General features: G+C 39.1%; 1 protein-coding gene across 9 annotated transcripts in view; it reads left to right on the top strand.

The window, feature by feature from the left end:
* Positions 1 to 22,208, top strand: part of MYBPC1 (myosin binding protein C1) — a 100,972-nt gene that overhangs the window by 3,548 nt on the left and 75,216 nt on the right. For 5 of the 9 annotated variants that reach the window (XM_070370262.1, XM_070370260.1, XM_070370261.1 and 2 more), the window contains exons 2-6: positions 15,917 to 15,958; positions 18,332 to 18,373; positions 19,169 to 19,210; positions 19,989 to 20,030; positions 20,832 to 20,873. In XM_070370262.1, the coding sequence (XP_070226363.1) occupies positions 15,917 to 15,958; positions 18,332 to 18,373; positions 19,169 to 19,210; positions 19,989 to 20,030; positions 20,832 to 20,873 (210 nt within the window). The remainder of the gene's footprint in view (positions 1 to 15,916; positions 15,959 to 18,331; positions 18,374 to 19,168; positions 19,211 to 19,988; positions 20,031 to 20,831; positions 20,874 to 22,208) is intronic. The other 4 variants (XM_070370263.1, XM_070370258.1, XM_070370264.1 and 1 more) reach the window with 2 other exon arrangements.

Here is a 22,208-nt window from a genome sequence, read left to right as displayed (position 1 = left end):
AAGGGGTTTTATCAACATGAAGTTAAAAACATGCAAGAATCTTATGCTATTAATAATACTTTTGCCTACAAATAATTTCTTAAGAATTTTTGCTCTGTACTATGTAATGATTAAAACCATAAAATCTGGTTCTTTAATATATTTAGACAAATTGTTAACTGTCAGATGCTATAGAACCTAGAAAAACTCTTTTCTAAAACACCAGGTTAAGATGTTAATGTGAATTTCACTTTTTGTGATATATCAGGCCCTATTATATTTCATGCACTTAACTTTTAGGAAAAAGGCAAAAGTTCCTTATTGGTGCTTGCGGGTCATTCAAAACACTTTGAGGGTGTCGTGGTAGATTTCTCATCTTCCTTGTAAGATCTTTTGTTGAAAACTCAAACATATGGCAAAACACACCTTCATTGATGATCAGTTTTAGGGGCCATTCTAATAACTCCAAGGATCAAAAGTATGGCATTGTTGCTACAGATTCGTTTGCTACTTCAACATGCAGTATCTATCTATTCTATCTTGATCTATTTCAGTAAGCTTAGGTGGGAACATGGTCATGGAGAATAACTATTTCAGTCCATAGGAGCTTTTCCTTTGCTACTTCTTTTTCTTGGTCACTAGAGATTTCACTACATTTAAGGTTCTGCTAAGCCCCAAACCCACCTGAATGCAAAGCGGCATTCATCACCTCTTACCTATTTCCCAGCATCACTCAAGGCTTAGTCATCATCAGAAAAGGAGCCTTGGTGACAGGAAACCTCTCTCTCATATATACTCCTTGACCTTCAGTTTCCACCTGGAGGAGAGTGGATGGTCTATTTCAAACACCAAAGTAAATTTGTCTTTGGAGAAGTCATATTACATATAGAATATTATTTTTCTCTCAAATCAGAGAAAAGTAGGGACTTCTCTGGTGGTCCAGTGGTTAAGACTGTGCTCCTAGGGCAGGGGGCCTGGGTTCCATCCCTGGTTAGGGAACTAGATCCTACATGCAGCAAATAGGACCTAGTGCAACCAAATAAATGAATAAATATATATTTTTTTAATTAGGGAAAAGTGCATTTGTTGAAAATAATGAAAAGAAAGGGAGAAGAGGGAGGAGGTATTTGATTGAGGGCGGTTATTTTCCTTCAAACTTCATGTGGTTCATTTAGGCCACATTGAAGATTTGGATGAAGAATAAAGAAGTTGCATGAATGAATGCCAATGTTTCCCCCCACCCCCACCCCAAAAAAACTTTGCCAGGCTGTATTGGCCATGCACAGTGTAGATTTGAGCTATCTGCTGTAAGAAGGAATACTCTTGGGCTAATGCACGCTAGAGGGCCTTAATACTTGGCAAAATCATTCTTTTTCAGTAGCATGCTTTTATGACTATCCGACTGCACCTGTTAGGAAGATAAATAAAGGACTGGCCAATTCTTTCCTCTCAAGCGCCCTAAATATATCTCTTAAAAAAAACTTTGAAAAAACAAGTTGTATCTTTGTTTCTCATCCAGTAAGTTTGACGAAGTCTCCCGTAGGCCTTGCAAAGAGCAGGGGTAAAGGAGTTCCTGAGATGAACAAAAGTTAGGCTCTCTGGTTATTCTGGACCCCAAGAGAAAGGAAAAAGAGAAAAACATAATCTTTGCTCTCTCAATGCCACCCTTTATTCTGGCCTGCGATATAGCCTTGAAACATTTTAGATTCCTCGTGGACACACACTTCACAGAGTTCTCTTATTTTTAGCTATTTAGAAGTATTCCTGAATTTGACATGAATGTTAGAATAAACTGCCCAGGCTGAAATTACTCTAAAGAAATGCTTGGACTTAAAAATAAATAAATAAACCATCTTTTAAAAAGCTTGAGTGAACATAAAATGATGTTTTTGCAATCTTTTTGGAAACTCATAGATGCTTTCTTTTAGAGAGAATTGTGGAAAGAGGCTGTCATGAAAGGAAATAGAATGCTGTTGTTTCACAGCCCTAGAAAGCAGTTTTGTTACTTTTGCTGAAGTCTTGTATGATTGTTTAATTTAAAATTTATTTTTCAACTCTTTATGGCCAAGCAGAAGAATTTTTATTGTTAATAATTACAGTTTTATCTGCTTGCCTCCTTAATTAGTCTATGAAACCTATATTAAGAGAAACGAAATACTCTTGGCAGCCCATGACTTCTGTGGTAATTCTAGACCTCATCTCTAGACATACTTGGGTGTGTTAGATAATAAAGAACAGAATTAAAGTTCTAGCAATAAAAAATAAGCAGAAAACTTTTAATTTCATGTGTATTCCTGCAGAGATATGATATGTCTTTTTCCTTCTTTTTTTTTTAATCTTTATTTATTTACGGCTGTGTCGGATCTCAGTTGCAGCATGTAGGCTCCAGAGCGTGTGGGCCCGTGGACTTAGCTGCCCCCGGCTTGTGGGATCTTAGTTCCCTGGGCAGGGGTCAAACTGGCATCCTCTGCACTAGAAGAATTCTTAACCATTTGGACCATTAGGAAAGTCCCCCATTTCAGTTCTTGAGGGGGACAGATGTCTTTCCTGGAGTCCTTAGCTTGTTCAGAATATGTTCAGTCACTAAGTCATGTCCAACTCTTTGTGACTGCATGGACTGTAGCTCATGTAGGGAAGCCTAATACACAGAAAGGTAATTACTGAAATACAGTGTTTTTGAGTTAGGTTAATCACGAAGTAGGTATCGCTTATTCAAGAGCAGTTTTCTAAAATTTAAAAGCGTAGCAATTAAGGAAAACGAAACTATGAAAAAGAAGAAAAGACTTAATCACGTAATTTCCTGTGTGTGTGTGTGCTAAGTCACTTAAGCTGTTTCCGACTCTTCGTGACCCTACGGACTGTAGCCCACCAGGTTCCTCTGTCCATGGAATTCTCCAGGCAAGAATACTGGAGTGGGTTGCTGTGCCCTCTTCAAGGGAATCTTCTTGACCTAGGGATCAAACCTGCATTTCCTGTGGCTCCTGATTGCAGGCAAATTCTTTACCACTGAGCCACTGGGGAAACCCCTTAATTTCCTACATGCATGCAAATTGTCTCATATTGGAGAGAAAGCATCTGTCCCCACAGCTTTTTATAAAGACAGCCTCCAAGTATCAAAGTGATGACACTGTCACACCCAAATCTCTTCTTTGTGGATAGGCCCAATTATAATTTACAGAGTATGTTTGTTTTGGACAGCCACACAGATAGACAATAAGCCAAATTTTTAGGATGTTCCCATGCAAGGGGTGGATTAATTATGCACTTTTACATGCATTTTCAGAGTAAAGTTTTAGATTCTATCCAACTGGGGTGTGAAGTGGTTTATTTGGCAAAGAAAAAAAGACCAGGATCATTTAATCCCACGTGTATTTTTCTCTCTAAATTGAGTTCCCAATAAGCTAACTGAAATCTGACTTTCATTATGCCTTTCAAGTCTGAACTCCACTTTGATAAGATTTTTGCCCTTTTATACTGCCTAAGAAATCTTTTTATGGACCAATTTGGCACATCAATACAACACCCAAAATTGTTTATTTATATGTAAATCTTTTAATTTTGTTTTTTGACTTTTACTTTAAATATTTACAAGAGCTTGGGGTTCAATTTTTTTTTTCTTTTTCTTCAAATCATCCAGTTTTTCCTCTCTCTGTGTGTGTATGTGTATGTCAAATTTTTTAATTTTGTTTTTTGACTTTTACTTTAGATATTTACAAGAGCTTGGGGTTCAGTTTTTTTTCTTTTTCTTCAAATCATCCAGTGTTTCCTCTCTCTCTCTCTGTGTATATGTTTGTCACTCATTTGTGTCCAACTCCTTGCGACCCCATGGACTGTAGCTCGCCAGGCTCCTCTGTCTATGGAATTCTCCAGACAATAATGCTTGAGTGGGTTGCTATTCCCTTCTCCAAAGGGTCTTCCCAACCCAAGGATCGAACCAGGTCTCCTGCATTGCAGGCAGATTCTTTAATGTCTGAGCTACCAAAGAAACCCAGTTTTTCCTCTAAATAGCATCAAATCTCTAAGTTCCTCAGGAATTCTTTGCTTGCAGCAAGTATTAGCTTTCGCCTTCTATAAAATTTTATATCTCTTGGAACAGAATGTTCTGCTTTTAACTAAAAATTCACCTTATTATATAATTCTACAATTTAATTTCTCATTTTTTAAGTTACATGTCTCTAGACTTATTCTTCATCCAGTATGTATTTTGGCTTTTTTTCTTATGTATACTAGGTAATATTCATCATTAAACATAGTGACATAAAGTTAACTATTCACAGAGCATTCTAGACAGCTCAAATTCCTGCTGTATCATGAATCGAGTTAGTTACACTTCACATGTCTCAGTTTCTTCATCTGTTAAATGTGAATAATAATAGTAACTAGCTCACTGTTTTTTTGTAAGAATTAAATAAGTTAGGTGAAAAGCTGAGAATAAACCATTAGCATGTAATAAGAACTTAAGTCCTTTCCTTCTAAAGCAGCAAACTCAGAAATTTTGTCGAGGTTAAGGTATTAAATGCCTAAAGTTTAATAAAACTTTGAGGGCATTTCTGCCAACACATATCAAACACTGTAAGGTATGTTACAACCACAGTTCACCTCTCTGCCTGGTGTTAATATTTATAATACGGTCCCAAACAGCTGTGGTTACAATCATAGCCATCATTGCCACCACCACAAGTATTTCTCTCTTTTTAGACTTGAAGTAAAATATCTTTGCTTTCACCCGTGGAGGCTCAGATCAGAGGCCTACACTTTAGAGCGTCTGTGGTGTCCATGCTGAAATGTGTCATGTCCAGCTGGGGGTCCCCAGTTGTTAGTGAGGTGGTGATAACCATTGTGGGGGCATGGCCTTTCCCACTTAGATGAAAGAGTCACCCTGCACAGTTGAACATGTAACTGTATCCTCCACCAAGGGCTATAAGGCTTGGGTGTGGGGGGTGGGCATTAAGATTTCTCTTCCCACCCGGGGTGCTTTTGGCAGGTGGGGAGTTTTCCTCTGGTCTGAACATTTCTGAGATAGCCACATAAAGAACTCTCCATGACCGTGTATGAATACAGTGGGTGATTGATTGAGTGGCGGTGTTTACTGCTGTGGAATTTCATTTTTATGACCCCACCTGGCATCAGGCCTGTCGTTCCTCTATTTTTAAAAAGTCACCCAACGTGAGGCCCTGCAAGGCTTGGGAAAGGCCTGTAAGTGGTTTATTCCGATAACCCTATAACCACAGAAGAGTAATATGATTGTAGGGATGGTCTACTCAGGAGCAGACCCGTCAGGGAAAGACAAAATGGGTGAAAGGGAGAAACTGTTAATGATTCAAATCATTTTTCACTTGTGCTAAATTTTTAAACTTCAGCTTGAGGAAAGCTTCTTCTATACCACTATACTCACCTAGGTTACTCCCAACCATCACTTCGTTCTTACTTTAAAATACATTAAGAAGAACAATAAAGAGACAAGTAATCAGATCTTAGCAAAAGATCTCATTTTCATCCAGCCCCATGTTAACAGCGAGAAGCTATTGGTTGCTCTGTGATAATCACCAGACTTTAATCTTCCTGTGTGGAGTGACATCTGAAGTTAAAACCATGTAATTTGAACAATGCAAGAGCAAGTTAACTAGGAAGGGAAAAAACCCTGTGGATTCAGGGAATTTCCATCAAGTTAACTAATGAGTCATTGAAAATGTACTACTTGATGTACAAATAGACTCCACCTATTCACAACCTTAAAATATAGTTTTGGGGGATATGTGGCCACAGTAAATATTAATAAATATTAAATTGAATCAAATTTTGAATAGCTGGAGTTGATGAATTGTTAATATCTCATTTTTTTCTTGAACCTTATTATTTCAACCAATTTGGATATAAACAGACTTAAGATGCAGTATGTTACTCCTTGTTTTGAAAAACAAAGTACAGTGGATATAATTTAACTTTGTCATCATTTATAGATATCAGTTATCTTACCACATGATATCCGCAGTGCTCAAATTATTTGTCTTTTTGTTAATGAGGCCACATTGGTTTGTATTCTGAATTTGTGTCCAACTTTGGATAGCTTTCCTGTTTCATCCCTTGCCAGAAGGCTGCTGTCTTCTTTAATTACTCTTACTAGTCAGTGTGTGAAGCTGTCCCCTTCTCTTCCCTCTGTTGTTTGCTTTGGATCCTGGCCAGGTCAATAATCTAGTTGAGCAGGACTACACTGCAGAGTACCCCATTTAAGGAGGCACTCATTCTCAAGGTCGTGCAAATGCAAGGTCCAGACCTGAGTGTCAGTGCCTCTGTTAAGTGATGCTCCCTAGTCACCTGGCTCCCCTCACCCTAGTTCCAGTTCCAGGGCTGGGGACCCAGGTGAGAGGTCTTCTCTTGGGAGTAAAGCATTTGAGCTCTCAGAGTGCCAGGTAGGAGGAGCTTGAGACAATTCATTTTGCTCTTCAGAAGCCCTTATAATTTGCTGATCAGCAGCTGTTATCTGGATAAGTAAGGTTGCTAGATAGCTGAATTCTAAATAAGGGAGGTGATACTAGACAATATCACCCTTTTGTTCCTATTAATTATGTACACTGTAGAATAAGTTACTGCCCCCAAATCAGTCTGTGGCTTTTATTTTGACTGATTCACTCATTTTTATTAAGCAAGGCTACAGATATTTCCTAAATGATTCATATGACATGAGTTTATTTTTTTTAAGTATACACACACAAAATAATTTTCAAAGATTTACCATAAATTCTAAATAATTCTCAAACTTTTCAGTCTCAGATCAATTGGCATTCAGTAATTGCTGATGACATTAAAAAGTATTTATTTATATGCACTCTATTAATACTTACTGAATTTGAAATTAAAATGGATGAACTTTTAAAGCATAAGAGTACAAAGCACATGTTCTATTAGCTGCCAGAGTGTTAACATCATCACACATTATATATCTTTTGGAAAACTCCACTGCCTGTTTGTGAAAGAATGAGTAAAAAAAGGCATAAAATGTCTGAGCATTATTATGAAAATAGTTTTGACCACATGGACTCCTCAAGAGGATTTCAGGGGCTCTTGGGGATCCCAGATCATACTTTGAGAATTTCTGTTGTAAGTCAGTATATAATTGCCTCTAAAAAATGTATCAGTTCAGTTCAGTTGCTCAGTTGTGTCTGACTCTTTGCAACCCCATGAACCATAGCATGCCAGACCTCCCTGTCCATCACCAACTCCCAGAGTTCAACCAAACCCATGTCCATTGAGTCAGTGATGCCATCCAACCATCCCATCCTCTGTTGTCCCCTTCTCCTCCTGCCCTCAATCTTTCCCAGCATCAGGGTCTTTTCAAATGAGTCAGCTCTTTGCATCAGGTGGCCAAAGTATTGGAGTTTCAGCTTCAGCATCAGTCCTTCCAATGAATATTCAGGATTGATTTCCTTTAGGATGGACTGGTTGGATCTCCTTGCAGTCCAAGGGACTCTCAAGAGTCTTCTCCAACACCACAGTTCAAAAGCATCAATTCTTCAGAGCTCATGTATAATCCTCCCTTAAATTTCAAGGTATAAAATCCCGACCTGTGGCCCATAGTGAATAGAACAAGACACAAAACAATCATATAATTGTGAAAACACAAAATTACATCTAATTTGTGTACGAAAATCTTGATCTCTGATACATAAGCAATATGGTCAGTGCAAATCCGCTGTCATTCCTGTTGGCTAACTTTTTGGTGGCTTTTATGATTTGTATAATCAAAACTTCTCTAAGTGCAATGAACGTCCCCATGCAGACAATATTTTATATTAAAGTGGTTTCCATTGTGCTGTTATCTAGGCATATGAGAGATGGGCTGTGACATGACTTGTGCCAGACTTCACTATCAACAGTGTTTATTGTATATTTAATCCAAAAGAGAAGACAATGCTTTAGTACCAAAAGTTACAAGAGTTGGCCAGATAAAACCTTATTTACCACAATGTTTGCAATATATAAAGCATTCACATATTTTATTTCAAACCAAGAATTTGACTTTTAGGGAATTTCCTGGTGGTCCAGTGGTTAAACCTCCATACTTCCGCTGCAGGGGATGTGAGTTTGATCCCTGGTTGGGGAATTAAGATCCCACATGCCATGTAGGGTGGCCAAAAGTAAATAAAAATTAAGAAAAAAAAAAAAAAAGAATTTGACTTTGAGAATAAGAAATAATAATTAAGAATAGCATGCAATTTTCTCCTGCACCCCAGGTTACCAAAGGATGGTTTTAGCACACTTGTTTTATGCAAAAAAAGTGACAGAAAGCCACATAAACACAAAAAAAGACGTTTAATGATAACAACTGTTATTATGTGTTCTTATTATCTCTTCTATGCCTATTAACATATTCATATAATGTAATTATGCTCTCTGTGCTGTTAAAAGCCTAAATTAAATTGCACATGAGGGCCCATAAAATAATTTTTAAGTAAATCAAACAGTATATTATTTGAGCTGTGAGCCCATGGGAAGAAGAGACCTGGGTTGTTTATATCATTTTGGTGTATAGACACAGAAAGAGAGGCAGATTAATGCCTCTTATTAAAACTTAGCATTTTTTTCCCCTTTAATGTATTGACCATGGAACCCTTGATTATGGAAAATAGAAACAGACTGCATTGGAGGGAGCCAACCATTTATGGAGTACCGGGTGCCTAGTCTTTCAGCAGAGACAAGAACCACATATGGGCTGTCTCTTTGATAGCGGCCACCAGTGCCCGTCAATTAGAAGGCCCTGGCACTAACTGTGCGGGCCTGCCATTGGCGGCATACCTGTGCTTCTTACAGTAGGTGGTCATAGGAAAAATCCACCATAAATAGATCAAGCCCTTTAAAAGCATGTCAGTGTCGCAGAGGGAAAGAAAGGCTATATCCGTGAATTAGGGAGGATCAAGGACAGCCGCCCTTGCTGAAGGAGCCTTAGTTGCTGGGTCAGAGTCTGGCTGATTTTTATGTTGTCCATGAAAATATTTCCTGGGTTTAATTTTTCAGAGTATACCGATTTCTTTCTTTTTAATTCAAAACTATTTAAAGACAGCAACTTACTTAACCCTGCTTCTTGAGTCCATCCTGTTGGTCTGTTTTCCAGTGGAGACAATGGGGAAGGATGGATGAAGGGGACAAAAAGCCAACTTTATTCACCTGGGAGAAAAGTCCCACGGAATTTGCCTTTTTTTTTTTAATTGAATTTGTTACAATACTGCTTCTTTTTGTTTGTTTGTTTTCATATTTTGGTTATTTGGGCCACAAGATAGGATCTTGGGCCACAAGATAATTTTGGCCACTTGTAGGATCTCAGCTCACCAACCAGGGATTGAACCCACACCCCCTGCATTGGAAGGTGAAGTCTTAACCACTGGGCAGCCAGGGAAGTCCCTGGCCTTTGGTTTCTGAATAAGCAGAAATATAGCAGCCGTTGGAGAAGGAAATGGCAGCCCACTCCAGTATTCTTGCCTGAAGAATTCCACGGACAGAGGCGCCTGGTGGGCTCCTCTTTACAGTCACAAAGAGTCAGACATAACTGAATAGACAACAAACAACAACCTCAATAGATGCCTATTTGCTCAAATCTCAGAAATTAGGGAGCTTCCCAGGCCTTGTATTTCCTGACTGTTGCAACATGGTAAAGCTGGGTGATAATGGGATTGGCATAGTTGGCTGAGGGTTATTTGCTGAGAAAACTAGCCTAGATTTTGAAAAGGGAAATCCTTAGAAAGGCAAGAGGTGGTGCTTTTATTTATTCATTTACTTGACTTCGCTGGGTCTTAGTTGTGTCACATGGGATCAAGCTTCCTGACCAGGGATTGAACCTGGTCAATCTTAGGAGGTCAGAGTCTTAGCCACTGAACCATCAGGGAAGTCCCCAAAGCGTGTTTTGGAGGTCAAAACTCTGGTCCTAATTGCTCTTTCAAGATGGAAGGTATGTTGACAATAAGAAGAATCTAAATGATGAAGTTGGGTGTGTGCCTGGGAGAAGTCAGCCAGCGAAAGGGTCACCAGCGGGAGACATAGTGTACCCTGTGGGTAAGGCAGACGAAGAAAGCTGCCCTTGGAGTGCCAGGGGATGGTTCTTGATTTCTTGGCAGTGAGCAGAAGGGGCTTTTGTGTGGGTAGAAACAGCCTGCCAGTCAACTATATTTATAGAGCACCTGCTGTGCGGAATTTAAAAGGAGGAGGAGACAGGCCTTGTCCTCAAGAAGCTTGTGATCAAAGAAGTGCATGTACTGTGAACCCATTGCCACTCACAGTCATGTTTGGAATGGGAGAGGATTCAGCGATACTTACGGCACAGTCTGAGCCTCCTTATTCAAAGTGTGTGTCATGGACCAGCAGCACTAGCATCAGTGGGGAGCCAGTTAAACATGCAGAATCTGGAACGCCCCCAGCAGATCCCCAGAGTCAGAACCTGCACTTGACCAAACCCCAAGATGATTCGTGTGCTCATAGCAGTGTCAGAAGCACCAGAAGGACTGTGGAAGTGCTGAATCTCAAATATTTTGCAAGAGGAAAGCCTTCTGGCTTGGTGATTTAAACTGGTAGAAAAGCTACTTAATTTACCTCTGAGATTCTTAAACAAGGGCATCTCATCTTAGCCACCTTTATAAACCCCATCCTTGTTAGATTCATAATGAGGCTCAATAAATTCCAGTTGTGTGGGAGCTTCTTTCTACAGTCCCTAGTCAGTGGGAGTACAGTGGAAATCGTTGTGAATGAATTATTGTTATAGAGGCAGCTAACGGATTTGGGGAACGTGCAAATGATTTCTGGAGGTGTGGGCAAAGCAGGGCATGACAAAGCCTATCAGGGACAAACATATGAGTAAGAGAAATACATGAAGAGTTTTTTTTTTTTTTTTTAAGGCAAAAGCGGGGATGTCTCAAGGCCCCAAAATATACCCGTAGTGGCTTCTTTTCAGACTAAGTCATGTGCTACTTGGCTCTCACCATTCCTGGTTCCTCATCCCTTCAGGTTTAGAATAGCTGCAATTCTTTGTTTTAAATGCCTTGAAATCTATTGAGAGTTCATCTTCTTATGCTTCTTGTTCCATCAGGATTGATTTAATTGATCAATTTACTTAATTGTGCAAACTCTGTAATGCATATGTGTGTGTGTGTGTTGTTTGTTAAGTTGCTTCGGTCGTGTTTGACTCTTTGCGACCCCATGGACTACAGTCCTCCAGGCTCCTCTATCCATGCGATTCTCCAGGAAAGAATACTAGAGTGGGTTGCCATTTCCTTTTCCAGGGGATCTTCCTGACCCAGGGATCGAACTTGAATCTCTTACATCTCCTGCACTGGCAGGCAGGTTCTTTACCTCTAGAGCCACTTGTAGAACTCATCAAAATATTAATTATTACCATTTTACAGTAGAAGAGTGAGGGGCCTCCCTCCTTCGTTTAATACTCGGATGCTTCCTCAGATGCTACTCCAATCCCAAACATGGTCTAACGTGATGTAGCCCATGAAATAAGGCAAATCTCAGGAGGTAGCACGTGAGGAAAGACAGGAGTGTCATTCTCCCAGGTGTGTCATGACGAAATCATGATCATAATGTGAGAACTGTGAAAAGAGAGAGAAAGTATCTATGATGTTTATTGCATTCCCTGTCCCTGCAGGAACCCCTTCATTCCTGCCAGCAACCCTTGAGATGAGTTCTGTTGTTATTGCCATTACTCAGATGAGGAAACTGAGGCATATTCCACTCCTTGGGGCAACATCTAAATGAGGCGATGTGGCCTTGACCATCAGACCAATCAGTTCAGCAGGGGAAAACACAGTGAAATCTCTGCAAAGTCCATCAGCCTGTTTCTGCCTCCACAAGAGTGACCAGCTGAGAAGGGAAGTTCACTTCCATCCTGAAGAGGCCAGGTACCGCCTCAAGCAGACCTGGGTCAGAGCCTGGTTCCACCCTTCAAGGGCTGTGGGACCCCACAGGGCCTCAGTCCCCATCTGTAAAATGAGGATAATGATAATACTGACTCAGAGTGTTATAAGGATGGTAGGAAGTAATATACACTAGGTCTTGCATGCAGTGAGTGGCCGATACATGGTTGTTATTTATTTATTCCTCCACTGGCTGTAAAATAATGGGGTTTCTATGATTTTAAGAAGGAAACACTCTGGCTCTGCCTACTCACCAGGCAGGCATGCGTTTTCCTACTTCTGTTTGCCACAACTACCCTAAAATGCACCAGCAGTAATACCCTATAATGTTTCTGTAGTTCTGAGTATCTGACATAGTTGACTGTTAGTGATGGATGAAATGTGGATTTGTTGGAAGTTGAACTAAGCCCTTTAAATTGTCAATTTGGTTTGTTTTGGGGGCTGTTACATAGAACCCTGGGGCTACAGAACATCACAAAATGGAAACATCACAAAAATGAAGAATACAGAGTCAGGGCATTTTTACAGTTTCAGCGTCCAAAAACATTCTTTTTTGTTTATTTAATTAGAATTCACCCTTGGCCTTTATTTCCAAAAAAAAGATTTTAAGCAACCACAGCTTTCCTTACAAAATGGGCCTTTGTTTACAAAGATGTTGAGAAAGCATGGCCAATTTGATAGTTCACACAGTGACCGAAGAATCCCTTGTTAATTTTCTTAATCAATTCATTTAAAGTGGTTTTAACAATAAGAAGAGATACTAGGGAGATAGGAAAGGAATCAAAGATCCCTGTTTTTGTTTAGTTGAAAGGGACAGGAAACATAAATATATGGGACTTCCCTGGTGATCTAGTGATTAAAATACTGCACTTCCAACACCACGAGTGCAGGTTCAATCAGTGGTTGGGGACCTAAAATCCTGCATGTTGTGAGGTGAGGCTAAAAACACCCCCCAAAACAAAAAAGAAACACAAATATATGGAGGCAGCTGGAAAATTATTTTTTTCCAGTTCATAAATATTTGTCTAAATTTCCCTTATTTCTCTCAATAGTGTTTTATAAAGTTCTGCATAATAATTTTACACATTTTTAATTAGGTGTATTCCTAGATATTTTACTTTGTGGACTTTATTCTATAGTAAAATAATGGTATTTTTTTTTTACAACATTATTTTCTAACTACCTCCAACCTAGCAACCTTATTAAGGTAACATTATTTTAAAATATTTGTTTATAGATTCAGTTGAATTTTTTTGTGTGTGTAATAATTCCATCTGAGAAATAATAAAATAATTTTCCTCCATTGTAATCCTTCCACATTTTTTTTCATATCTTACTGCATGATTTAGAAACTGTTAAATAATTAAGGAAAAAAGAGTGTATTATGAAGTGGTCCAGAATGCCTCCAGAATAAAGAAGGGGAACAGAATGGTATAACCAGCTCTGAGAGTCTTTAAGAGAAATGTCAAAAAAACCAGACCAAGATTGCCAAAGAATAATAATGGTAATAGTTACTGCTGCCAACTGTAGGGCTCTCTCTACACGCCAGGAACTGTGCTGTGCATTTTACATAGGATTAGCACCCTAAGAGCTCATTTATCTTATTATCCCTATTTCATAGATGAGCATGCCAAGACTGACAGAGATTAAGGAATTGTCCTTGATTATACAGCTCCTAAGGTGTGGAGTCAGGGTTCGAACCTAGGTCTGTCTGACACAGTCACATGTAGAGAAAAAAACAAAAGGTCATTTGGGGAGAAGATCATCACTCTTTTCAGTGGCAGAAAGGTCAGAAGGTGAAAAAAGAAACCACTCTAGAACAGAGGGGCCACCAGTGGTAGGAGGTGCCTGCCAGCCATGGCTTTGACCTTTAACCTGAGGAGTGTAGACCAACCTAGTAGGTAACGGGAGCCTTCAGGAGTAGAGTAACAGGCTGAAAGACAGTGAGAGCATACGAAAACCTGCTGTCGTGGGGAAAAGAGACTAGAAGGCAGGGAAACGTGTTTTTATCTCTTCATGTATTTTTTAATCAGAGTATAATTGCTTTACAATGTTGTGTTAGTTTCTGCCATACAACGTGAATCAGCCATAGGAATACACATATCCCCTCCCTCTCGGAGAAACTTGTCTTAAAGGGAGCCAGGAAGAGGTCCACGGGCATTGGATGACAATGGCCCCGTCCAAAAGATAGAGTGTCAAAGACATTGGCTCCTCACTCTGGGTATTCTGATAGCCATGTGCAGCCTCAGCTCACCCAAAGCTGAGAGGTCAATATTAGATTTCCATTGCCACAGCCAGAGCTCTGAAAATAAAATCCTTTGACGGAGGGTTTCATCTCCGGGTTGACACTGGCAGGAAAGATCCTTTCCATGACGTGGCAAAGAAACGAAAGTGTTTCTGGTGTGCCATCTATGGGACGCTTGTGCTTTCACCATATCGCCAAACCATATCACATCCTGCCTCGTTATCTTCTGCCTGTCTATATGGTGATATGTCTTCTCTCCTTTGGTTATATTTCCCAAGTAGTAAATTGTAATATACTTGTTTATGGTCATTTGGATGAAAATGCAGTAATTCTGGAATTTAATTTAATTTAATGCATTTAATTTAACTTAATTAAAATGCATTTAATTGTGGAATTTATACCTGGCACAAAACATTAGTGATGAAAAAAGACATTGTTGTCTCCTGGCAGCCCTGAATTCCTCCTCTTTTCATTTGCTGCTCTTGCAATGCAGGCTCCTTCTTCTGTCTCCTCCCAGCCTGCCTAGACTAAAATGGGGCACCTGACCTGCATGGTGATGATTCTCAGACCAAACTGCTTGTTGTGAGGTACTGTCCTCTTTGCTTGGCAAGAGCCACTTGTGGGAAAAAAATATGGAAAATCATAGATCTGGACAAAGCTAAAACTCCTGGGATCCCACAATATGCTTCTACTACAAAAAGTTTTCTTTGATGTTTATTTATCAAACAAAAAGGTTTTTTTTTTTTTTTTTTAAAGATCACGTTCATTAACTCTCTCTTCCTGCCCTAAAGTAGGAGCAGCTGATTCAGATACTCATCACTAATTCCCTGTTCTGGGCATCCATGGGGATTCAGCAGGGGAAATTCTATGCACATTGTTCATAAGATATGCCTTTAGCTACTTGGATATGCATTCTTTTATTTTACTGGAATATAATTGCTTTACAATGTTGTTGTGTTAGTTTCTGCTGTACAATGAAGAGAATCAGCTATATGTATGCATATACCCTCTCCCTCTTGGATCTCCTTCCCACCACCCTGGACATATATTCTTCAGTATAAGTTTCTTTAACAGACTTTACTGCCAGATTGCTATAATCCTGGGTACCCAAAGCCAAGTATAAAAACTCAAAACCAGAGCCCTGAGAACTTTGGATAAGTGTAGGCAAAATATCTCCAGGCATACAAACTTCCAAGAATGACTGTGACTATGAGGGGGGCTGGTTCTCTTTCCCAGTGAACAATGGTTTACTTTATGATAAGAGGAAGTGCTGCAAAGCCAGAGGACTTTGTTCTCATCATCATTCAGAAAGAGATGCTGCTGTTGGTGATGCAGTAGTGCTCTTGCTCTCTGAGGAATCTGGGGTCTCATTTTCTGAGCACCTGAGGTTCTAAGGGACATGCTTGGTACTCACTGTGTCTCATTTCAGCCTCACAGCAACCCTAAATGTATGAGACAGGTGTTGTGTCCATTTTTCCAGGGAAGGGAAACAGGCTCAGTGCCTTTAAATGCTCTGCCTGCTGCCCAAGTATATAACTAAGTAGAAGGACTTCTGGATGCCCATTTCACCCAATCTCTGTCCATTACTGCACTCTGCCTCTCCTGGAAGTCTGCATATCTTCAAACCACATTTAGATCCTCACCTCATGCCATACACCAAAAGACAGTGTGCCTTGGGCTGATGCATTTCCTCTCTGGAAGATAGAGTTGAGCAGAGCCTGGAGCTGTGCAAAATAGCTTTTCTCAGGATAAGAGAGACTGACACTTCCATTACTCTTTTCATTTCTAGAAAATGAAGTGCTGGCCCCAGCTCCAGCTCCACCCCCAGAAGGTGAGTAAAAAATTACGGTCTTACGTGTTTAGTCTGCGAACACAGACCATCCATCCCAGCGTGATTTGTCCTCCATGGAAGCTGTGAGTATTAAGCTAACTCCTGGCTGTCACGGGTTTGTAATCATAACTGTACCTTGTGTTTATATAACTTTCTTATGTTAATCTGCTTTGGATGGCACATCATACACTTATAAAACCTATGAAGTTAGGCCAAAGTTCTTATGCTCATGCTTTCTCCTTGTGGAGGCTGAGTCTCCAAGGGGCTGAAGGATTGACAGTGCTTTTTCACACATAGCTAAAGGTAAACAGAGCTAAAGGTAAACATATATTTCTTCCTTAGTCCTGGAAGATGAGCAGCCATCTCCTTACTTGAATTGTGTCACCATCAAGAACCTCCAGAAACTCCCAGGGGAGTTTCCAGGAAGGTTTGGTGGCCTCAAATGCTCAACAGCAAAAACTGCTCCAGGCCCTAGTACTCTGTTGTCCAGCAGGTGGCAACAGAAAACAAGCAGTAAAGAGTTCCAGTGAATTTGGCAGGTAGAGGGAGTGTCTAGCAACACAAGTGAAGCCTGCTTTTTTTTAATCCAACACGCAAGGAAGAGAACGAGATTGGAAGAATGGCAAGTTCAAAAGGAAACTCCAGAACCATTTGTCTGCCCACTGAAATGGCCCCCACGGTGGAGGCAACCAGAATTACATGCATTTTTCTATGAAGATGGGCCTCCCTGGTGGCTCAGACGGTAAAGAATCTGCCTACAATATGTGAGACCTGGGTTCAGTCCCTGGCTCGGGAAGATCCTCTGGGTTGAGAAGATCCACTGGAGTGGCTACCCACTCCAGTATTCTTGCCTGGGAAGTCCCGTGGACAGAGGAGCCTGGCGGGTTATAGTCCACAGGGTTGCAAAGAGTCGGACATGATTGAGCAACAACACTTTCACTTTTCTTTACCTATCAAGGCACCAACGTGCCCTCTCACACAAGATGAGAAACTGGAATCCAGTAAATAATTATTCACAGGATATTTTCCATGTGCCCTAACCCTTTAGAAGGATACAGAGCTTACTGATAGCTGTGTGCAAATATACTGTATTTAGACTGGAAGAACCATTAGTAGGAAACATTTCCCTGTATTCAGTTTGCTTACAGTCAATTAGATAATAAAATACGGCTCAGAGAACAATTAAGTAAGATACACTGGTGGCTCAGTGGTAGAGAATTCGCCTGCCAATGCAGGAGATGCAGGTTCAATCCCTGGGTCAGAAAGATACCCTGGAGAAGGAATTGGCAACCTACTCCAGTATTCTTGCCTGGAGAATCCCATGGAAAGAGAAGCCTGGCAGACTACAATCCATGGGGTCATAAACAGCTGGACACGACTGAAGTGTCTTAGCATTCATGACAAATAAATGAAACAGCCTCAGTGCCATTTAGTTCAAACGGGGGCAAGCTCAAGTTTAGTTTTCTTTCAAACCTACGTGTGACAGTTTTCTTAGGAACTTCTTTGGTATGTTTTCTCTTTGCACACACAGATTTATGTTTTATTTATTTTGCCAGCACTGAGGACGCTGAGAACCTGCAGGCCAATACAGATATAACCTTTCCTTTCTCTTCTCCAGATCAGCAGCTGTCACTGGATCACTGCAAAGTTGCCCTTGTTATGCCGTGTTTCATATTTATTATGCAATACTGACCCCCTGTTCCTAAAACAAGTCTTCTCCCAAACTCTGCTAAAATTATTCGTATTAGTTCATTCAGATTCAGATGTCTAGTCATCAATCAAAAAAAAAAAAAAAGAGAGAATTCAAGGTTGAAACAATTCTTTTCTTGCATAAACCATAAGTCAGACACCATTTGTAGGTATCTAAACTATTGATAATACAATTTTAATTAGAGATGCAAGCCAGAGGGTCTCATCTGATAAAATCTGACATTTTGGCTCCTGTGTTGCTTTTTTTTGCCACACAAATTAACCAAGAAGGTTTGAAGAAGGTTCTTCAAAAAGTCTATCCCTTTTTGGGGTCTAAAATGAAGTGCTCAACATTTTATACTCATTCCATACCAGCATGTTATAACATGGTCTCAGCATAGCTAAGCTATTTTAAAGAAATCTGTATTGCATGTTTCTATGTGTACTTTTTTTTTAACATGATCAGATTTATTAGCTGTTTTTATTAAAAGTTTAATGTGACTACATTATCATTTTTCAATTCATAATAATTCACATATAGTATAATAAAGGAGTATGCAGCATCATTTCTGCTCTGTTCTGTTGTCATTAATTTCTTGATTCCCACTTCACCTCATTGCTCATCACACAATTAAATGCTTTATTTAAGATACTTTATAAAATGTGCTTGTACTTTCCACACAGAACCAAACAAAGAGAAGGAGGCTGGAACTGCACCAGTAAAAGGTGAGTTGAAGAGAGGAAGAGTGAGGATGAATTCAACAAAGTTAGAAGCAGAAAGAGCTTGGTCATGATTGCCAAGGAGGCCCCATAGAATGTGTCCTTATTAGTTAACTATGATTCCAGATGTCCATTCATCAATTTATAAAGACAGAGAATTTATAGTTGAAACAATTCTTTTCTTACATATACCATAAGTCAATCGCTGTCTGCAGAATTCTAAACTCACATGATTCTAAATGGAGAGATACAAACCAGAGGGTCTCAACTGATACAATTTTATTCTTTGCTCTTGTATTTATTGCCACTCAACTCAACCGAAAAGATTAATATGGGCACCCAAATATTTTCTTTGAAACCACTGTACAGTTGCAGATTTTATCCCCAACTTTTTAATATTATCTAGAGGTCTGAACTATTGGACTTCAAACTTTCTTAAAATGTCTGTCTATTGTTGGAGTCTAAAATGAGGTGATCCATACATTATGCTATTTCCACACCAGTATGTTATAATATGGTGTCAGCATAGCTAAGCTATTTTAGCAAAATCTATTTTACATGATTTTATGTACACTTTTCCCCCAAGGTGATCAGATTTATTAGCTGCTCTAATTATGTTTAATGTGACTCTCTATTATAATTTACCAATTTGTAATTCAGGTATAGAATAATAAAGGAGTATATAGCATCATTTATGCTCCATTCTATTATCATTAATTCTTCTCTCCCCACCTCCACTTCGTTGAAATGAAATGTTTTCTTTAAGATACTTTATAAAATGTGCTTGTACTTTCCATACAGAACCAAACAAAGAGAAGGAGGCTGGAACTGCACCAGCAAAAGGTGAGTTGGGGGAGGAGAGTGAGACTGAATTCAACAAAGTTAGAAGCAGAAAGAGTTTGGTCATGATTACCAGGGGGCCCCATAGAATGTGTCCTTATTAGTTAGCTATGATTCAGATGTCTATTCATCAGTTTTTAAAGAGAGAGAGAGAGAGAATTCATGGTTGAAACAATTCTTTTCTTACATATGCCACAAGTCAGACACTGCAGGATTCTAGACTCATATGATTCTAAATGGAGAGATACAAACCAGAGGTTCTCAACTGATACAAACTGATGTTCTTGCTCTTGCATTGTATTTATTGCCACTCAGCTCAACCGAGAAGATTAATACGGGCACCCAAATATTCTCTTTGAAACCACTGTGCAATTGCAGATTTTATTCCTGACTTTTTAATATTATCTGGAAATCCAAACTATTGGACTTCAAGCTTTATTTAAAAGTCTAAAATGAAGTGATCAAGCTTTATACTACTTTCAAGGCAGTATGTTATAATATGATCCCAGCATAGTTAAGCTATTTTAGCAAAATCTGTTTTGCATGATTCTATGTATACTTTTTCCCCAAAATGATCAGATTTATTAGCTGCTTTAATTGAGTTTATATGTGGTTCTATAATTTCCCAATTTGCAATTCATGTATAGCATATTAAAGGAGTGCATAGCATCATTCATGCTCCATTCTGTTATCATTAATTCTTCTCTCCCCACCTCCACCTCATGAAATGAAATGCTTTCTTTAAGATACTTTTAAAAATGTGCTTGTACTTTCCACACAGAACCAAATAAAGAGAAAGAGGCTGGAACTGCACCAGCAAAAGGTGAGTTGGAGGAGGGAGAGTGAGGCTGAATTCAACAAAGTTAGAAGCAGAAAGAGTTTGGTCATGATTACCAGGGGGCCCCATAGAATGTGTCCTTATTAGTTAGCTATGATTCAGATGTCTATTCATCAGTTTTTAAAGAGAGAGAGAGAGAATTCATGTTTGAAATAATTCTTTTCTTACATACACCACAAGTCAGACACTGCAGGATTCTAGACTCATATCATTCTAAATGGAGAGATACAAACCAGAGGGTCTCAACTGATACAATCTGATGTTCTTGCTCTTGCATTGTATTTATTGCCACTCAACTCAACCAGGAAGATTAATACAGGCACCCAAATATTTTCTTTGAAACCACTGTACAATTGCAGATTTTATCCCTGACTTTTTAATAGTATCTGAGGTCCAAACTATTGGACTTCAAACTTTCTTAAAAGTCTGTCTCTTGTTGAAGTCAAAATGAAGTCATCAAACTTTATACTATTATCAAACCAGTACGTTATAATATGGCCCCAGCATAGCTAAGCTATTTTAGCAAAATCTGTTTTGCATGATTTTGTGAACACTTTTTCCCCAAGATGATCAGGTTTATTAGCTGCTTTAATTAAGTTGATATGTGATTCTATAATTCCCCAATTTTCAATTCATGTATAGCATATTAAAGGATTACATAGCATCATTTATGCTCTATTCTGTTGTCCTTAATTCTTCTCTCCCCACCTCTACCCTGTTGCTTATCACACAATAAAATACTCTCTTTAACGTATTTTTTAAAGTGTGCTTGTACTTTCCACACAGAACCAAATAAAGAAAAGGAGGCCGGAACTTCACCAGGAAAAGGTGAGTCAGAGGGAGGGAGAGTGATGCTGAATTCAACAAAGCTAGAAGCAGAAAGAGCTCAGCAATGATTACCATGGAGGCCCCCAAAATTTCTCTGCAGTATGTTTCATCAGTGTGGTTTAGAGTTCTTCCTTGGCATTTTACCTGCACAACCTAATCAACATTAACAACAAATGGTGCTTTGATCAGTTTTCATCACATTTTCAAAAGAAAAGCAGCAATGATACTATCACAAGAACTTGCTGGGATGCCAGCAAATTTATTAGTAGTTTCCAAGTTCCCATGTGCATGTGAAGGAAAAGAGATGTCTGGTCTTCTTGGGATTACACCTATTTGGAAAGCTTTCTTGATTACCCAGATTTTTTTTAATTGAATGTTTTCATGTTAGTGTGTAAACTGTTCCAGGTTTCACTAGTAATTTTGAAAACTAGAATCCCACAGATATCCCATAGAGGGATAATACAAGTTTAAGTGAACATCATGTTACTCCTTTTTGAATTGGAAGCATTCATTTCTGTACTATTATTCTAGTCTCACTTTATATGGGGATAGTCTAGTTTTAGAAAATGAATAATCTTTATCATATACTTTTTCATGGATCCATGAAATACTAATTCCTTTGTTTCCCCATGGAGGAAGTCGTTGTCATTCCTGACCATTTGTCTCAAGTCAAGGGGCATTAGTCTCCTATAGAAGAAAGTTTCCACTGAGGTAGATGACAATTTTGCTTTGTATATCCGTATCATCATTTAAAAATTTTATTTGATATTTGTGCAATGAAAAACATATTTTAAATTCTGGAATAATCCATTATTTCTCTTTTTTTCTGGAAACCCCTTCTGTTTGTTCTTATTATCTTAAATTTTATTAACGAATTCCTATGATATTTTTATCTTCTATACATTAGTAAAATACTTTTTTTTTCTTTCTTTCAGTAACTTGGACCACTTTTTTTCAGCTAACTTGAATTTACAGCTTTCATAAATGAATACCTAATGTTAGTACACTCACTTTGTCCTTGACCTTCAGTGGCTTCCATGGATAGAAACATGAATGCTAATCCCGGCCACATGGACCAGTCTGAAGGTTATTTGCTTATGGAATGCAGAGAGTGCAAACTCCTAGAACACCTTCCATGAGATGGGTTCAAGGAGGTTTGGACATCCTGGCTGAAGTTATTATAACATTATTCTTTACAAGGCTGATGGTGTACACCTCTGTTTCCAGATTTGGAAAGGTGCTTGGACCAGGCTATAAGGCTTAACCAACAGAGCAGATGATGTAATCCCAGAAGGCAAACTGTCAAAGTTTTAACAAAGCCTGTGCCTGACCCTT

This window comes from Bos mutus, chromosome 5 (genome assembly GCF_027580195.1).
Source record: "Bos mutus isolate GX-2022 chromosome 5, NWIPB_WYAK_1.1, whole genome shotgun sequence".
Lineage (NCBI taxonomy): Eukaryota > Metazoa > Chordata > Mammalia > Artiodactyla > Bovidae > Bos > Bos mutus.
Note: the sequence above shows the minus strand (reverse complement) of the source record. Positions and strands in the feature narration are given on the sequence as shown.